At 41.5% G+C, this 5,293-nt stretch overlaps 1 protein-coding gene across 1 annotated transcript; it reads right to left on the bottom strand.

Annotated features, from left to right (window-relative positions):
• Positions 1 to 978: 978 nt before the first annotated feature.
• LOC109470751 (vascular endothelial growth factor A-like) lies at positions 979 to 4,951 on the bottom strand. The gene is made up of 4 exons (XM_019769817.1): positions 4,892 to 4,951; positions 4,121 to 4,438; positions 3,484 to 3,668; positions 979 to 2,206 (listed from the first exon to the last, which is right to left on the bottom strand). Exons 1-4 carry the CDS (start codon positions 4,949 to 4,951, stop codon positions 2,059 to 2,061), a joined length of 711 nt encoding a protein of 236 aa, XP_019625376.1. The 3' UTR covers positions 979 to 2,058.
• Between the last annotated feature and the right edge of the window lie 342 nt (positions 4,952 to 5,293).

Here is a 5,293-nt window from a genome sequence, read left to right on the forward strand (position 1 = left end):
TTAATTAAGTTTCGTAAACGTGTGTTATTGTCTCAATTGCAGCCCTACATATCCACATGGCCATGTACATATATGTACGTATTAAAAGAATATAATGGCTGCGTGTTGGCATGGGGCGTGCCTGTGGCACACGATGGCCTTTCTCAACAAAAGGTTTTTATTTTGTACATTTTGGTGTTACCTAGCAAAGATGACACATAAGAAAATGTAGACTTCTTTTGCGAGCCGTATTGACATTCTATTCACTATTTGTATGTACCAACAACACACAGATATTCTAATGTTGACTTTTAGATCAAGTTTATTTCAGAAGCATCATATCATCTACTGTTTTTTTGATCATCGAGGAGGTTACCTCTAAACTTTTCAAAAGCAGTTATTGAAGTGAGTGTGACAGTGTAAGCAACTTCTTCTATATATCGCCGCATTTGATCAGTGCTGTCACACCAACGTGGTCACACACACATGTACACTGACAACTCCATGATAGAGACCAAGAAAGGTCACAGGTGACGGCTCGGAAGGAGAGGTTGTACTTTACAATGTACATGTACAGCCACTGCACCAAATGACGCGGATTCTAGAAAATCCTGAAGATCCGGAATCGCAACAAATAAAGTTATCGTCACCTTCCAAAGACTGTCCACTATTTTCTTCATTTTTGCTTTGTTCTCCGCTCTCGCTCTGCGTCCTCTTCATCCTTGATTTCGGAGTAGAAGAGGGTCGAAGGGTCATAGACATTGACATTATCTATTTCACAGTAGCTGTGAGTGGAGAGTGTTGAAAAATGACGACAGGTGATTTGTTCTTTTATGGACGTCGTTCCTCGGATAGGACGTTAAATGGAGGTCCCGTGTTTGGGGAGAAATACACTATGTGTGGTTTATTTATGGGAAAACCCAGACTAATATCTGCCCGTTACATAAAGTTAGCCTGTCTCGAAATTATGATATTTTTTCCAACAGAAACTATTAGATATTTTTGCAAATCATTGTCTTTATTCTTTTTGAAGGTCGGACGCAGTTTTATCGTATTTCAAAGCCAAGAAGAGAGTTTAGACACACAAATTCTAATCAAATCACAGAAAGTCTTATACAAATACTAGTACTATCTCCTTGATTCCACTGCTCATTATGATGTCAAAAACTCGGACACCAAGACTTGCTGGTACTAGTATTTACATCGCAGAAAATATAGGCATTACTTACAAAGGAATGAAATACATGAATAGACTGGGAAACACATATGTTTGCGTAACATACTGCTGAAAAGTAAATATCAAATTCGAAACCACAACGATTTCAGTCTCGCCACACTATTGGATATCTTTTAAGACCTAACAACTTTTCTACCTGGACGATACAGTCGATCACAAACTTGTTTCACTAGTAGTGACAGCATATAACACCGGGTAGCTGCAACTTAACTCCGAATAAGTTGCCACAAATTACGCATAGAAACGGGAAGGCACAACCGCATTCCTCTCCAGAACAGACTCTGTCAATACTGTAACATTAGACTGTACTTTATATTCTGATGAAAGATGTGCTTTTTAATCATATCAAAGAGAAGTTCCCAAACTTCGCACACCTAAATGCAAACTATAAATTTACATTTTTGATGCGTCTAGACAAACCCTGTATCACAAACATGATCTGTTCCCATTGTACAAAAAAGCGAGAAGAAGTTGACCACTCTGTATTAGCTCAGTAACTAGAACACTTTGTATTAGCCTAGTATAGTACCCTTGTATGTTCCTTACGTATGTATGTCTAAGTCAAGTAGTGTATCTTTTGTCTCCACTTTTCTATATACGTTTGTTATGCGTTGACATGTACCTAGCCCGTCGTGGCATGAATGTACAATAAAGGTCTTTCATCATCATCATCATTATTGTCAGGTTGATGAATAAGTGCAAAACATTAAATGGTTAGTAAAAAAATCTTTCCGTACTGTTGCCACACACACACAGGGACTCGTTATATTTGTAATTGCGAATACCAAACGTAGCCGCTCTGACACCTAACGGTATACTTGTGATTGCAGTCAGGGGGCTGGTTATGGTTCCGTCCGTCTTCGCCGACGTCCCAAACCACCGAAGAGCGCTCCTCCGTCCACACGGCACCGACAGGAGTCTTCGTCAAGCCTAAACCCAGCGGAGCACTGACGGTTACAGAGGTTGTCTGACACGGCACTGACACTGCACCTGCAAGAACGGGATGTCAACAGAGTGTTATACACAGCAGACACGCCAGAGGTCGCTGGCGTTCGGAACACCTGTTATGATACTGCTAGAGACATACACAGTCGACGTCATTGAACCGGTACCTGTGGAATCTCTTGACGGCATGGTTAGCTTTTAAAATTTCATCGATAAATTGCATTTTGTATACTAGTATACTGTATGTTTCATCATGTAAATATGTTTTGAAGGGTATTTATAGTGCAAAAAACAACGTTAGTTAGCAAGAACTGTGTGACTGTCTGTTCATAACAATGGCTCTTTGCTCTGTTGTAGGAACATAAACCTAACTTCAACTTTAAATCAGAAAGTAGCCTAGGCTGAAAACTGCAGCTGATAGCGATCAAATTTGCCTTGTGAATCGGTTTGAATTTTTTTAAAAGGACATTTTTTTCACCAATAATTTAAATGGTTTGATTGAAAAAAATTCTATGCGACTGTAGATTTTTTTCCAAAATATTTGTGCAATTATGACATATTTCTGACATTTTTGGTTAGGGCTGCATAAAAGTCTACACGAGGCGTACTCAGTTTGTGACACCACCACAAAGTACCAGAATGTAAACAAACATGGCTTTTCTAGCTTTTAAACACACTCGTAAGGTGTAATATTTTGGCACCTCCACTTCCTTAATGGTACTTGCAATGGTGTAGGGTTGATTCAACTTACTTTGTAAAGAAATGACCAGAAAAGTGACTTCTTGTATCGTCCGAATGTTACATACAAGGTCATACAAGTACATAAGGTAGATTTAAAGACCAAATGACACAAAAAAAGTCCGTAAAATACATACAAATATCGGAAGTGTACATACAATATAGTCACTAGTAAGTTTGTTCCAATCATGGTGCACAGCCTTACTAAAAGTGAACACTCTCCAGCAACGCTCCCCAATCCTACCCTATTTTGCATATCTACAATTTATTTTTGCATTTCTGTGCTTTTTCCGGAGCTCACATCACTGGGTGACGTCAACTACAAGGAAAAAATACGGACATGACAAAATAAAATGTAGAGATGCAAATTGTCTGCCAGGACTAGCTTGTACTGACTTTTCCAAGGCAGGGCGTTAGAATTTTGAAAGTACTAGTAACAGGAGAACCGTGCATAAATGTGTCTGTTAGCTAGATAATACTCAGGAAAAGGATGCCAACAACTCAGGTTATGTCAATTACAATAATCTAACGTCATATTTTGGTGTCATGGGCACTTTAACGTGCTACGTAGTACGTATACCCACCCTCCACGAACACGGCACACACACTCGCACGTGTTGTCGTCGAAAAAATGGGTTCTCAGGTCACAGAGGCGTTTATTCTTGCAGACGCATGCGCACTCATCGTGACGTTCAACGTGCACTTGGTCGAAGGCGGTGTTGAAAGGCTGCGAGTTCGGGTTTCCTGGGGCATAGAACAGCTTCAAAATCTGCCGGATTGTGAGAGGTATAAAAAATCTATTAGTGCCAGACTTGTATGGTTGCAACAATGCTGTCTAAAGCCCCTGCCGCTGTCACACATTCACCTGCAGGCTCCGGGGCGGGTGGGAATTTTGATACAGCGTTTTGAAGAGTTTTTAACTTGTTCTTTTAATAGCCGGCCATCCTACAACCAGCCGCCGAAATAGCCTCCATAGCATGCCAAAAACTGGTCTTTAGGAGCTATTTTCTGATTGCATATAGACAACATAGCAAACCCCAAACCCCGAAGACCACCAAACCCCCAGTTCTATAAGTCTGCTTCGGAGGCTACCGCCGAGAGAAGGATCAAATTTGACTAAAATTTAACTCAAATTCGAACCTTGGTTGGTTGGTGTTCGGGGGAAGGCTATGAAAGTGTGACAGAGAGTTAACTGTATTGACGTTATGTTGTATTGCTTACCGAAGACACTTGTGAACTCGACCTGGTGGCTTGGCACTCGTACAAGTCGCTGTTACAACAGCCTCCACACCGGGCCACGGAGACACAGGACGGCCACAGGACCACGTTAGGCTCGGCGTCCACCGGCACTGGCACCGGCACCTCCCGGGGGATGCACGGCGGGGGGCCCGTCAGCGAGAACCGGTCATCCGCGGCGGAGAAGATGTCCAAGTTGAAGGTTGTCTTCAGCTCCTCATAGCTGGTGACGTTGCGCAGCAGCTGTCGGATGTGTAGGGGTATTTCAGGCACTACGGGGCGGTCCTCGTGGGAAGACGCCCTCTGTGTGGAGGATTTAAAGATTTTGCATCAATAAATGCTGTTCTGTTCTGTCTGATGATTTTATCATCATGATGATTGTATGGATGATGTCAACAGAGGGATGCCAACATAATTGGCCACGTCGGTGCGTTATTTGTTTGTGGACAGCATAACTCGAGAAGATGCGGTTCACAGACTAATTGTTTGAGTCGTCATAAAGATAAAAGATACTGTCTAGTGCATGTGTATTACACTGAAGTTCTGGATTAGGTGGAAACTTTACCATGAACTATTTAGTAAAAACAATGAAAAATACAAATTTTGATAACATACACTCAACGATTCATGGCTTGGTCAGAAGATGGTTCCAAGATGGCCGTCACATGACGTCACAGATGAACATGGCGGCGCCCATTGACCCAAGGGTCTAAAAGACAACAGTTTAGAAAACAGACTCTTACACACTCCTCTTACCTGAGTTGCACCGAGCACTACCAGAAGACTGGAGAGGCCGAGGGAGATGTACATCGACATGCTGCTAGTTGAACACTTCTTAATTGGTCGATACCACAGACTGGAAACATACAATACAAAAAGACTCAGTAGGCATATTCTAATAATAATCATAATAATAATAATAAGGTTATTGCTCAACTATTGTGTCTGATACAACGTATAGCCGATTGTACTTTAAAAACTAAACGACCTTGCCAAATGATGTTAACCCTTCCGGTGGACGAATTATACATTTTTACACCTGTCGGCTTTTGTTTTGGTGTATTTGTTTTTGTGTGCTTCGTGTTTCCGTATACGTAGTTATTAACTTATTTCCACATGTAAAGCACGTCAGGGACACTGACAGGACGTCAGGTCAAA

The sequence above is a fragment of the Branchiostoma belcheri genome, unplaced genomic scaffold (genome assembly GCF_001625305.1).
Source record: "Branchiostoma belcheri isolate BF01 breed outbred unplaced genomic scaffold, Haploidv18h27 scaffold230, whole genome shotgun sequence".
In the NCBI taxonomy this organism is placed as follows: domain Eukaryota; kingdom Metazoa; phylum Chordata; class Leptocardii; order Amphioxiformes; family Branchiostomatidae; genus Branchiostoma; species Branchiostoma belcheri.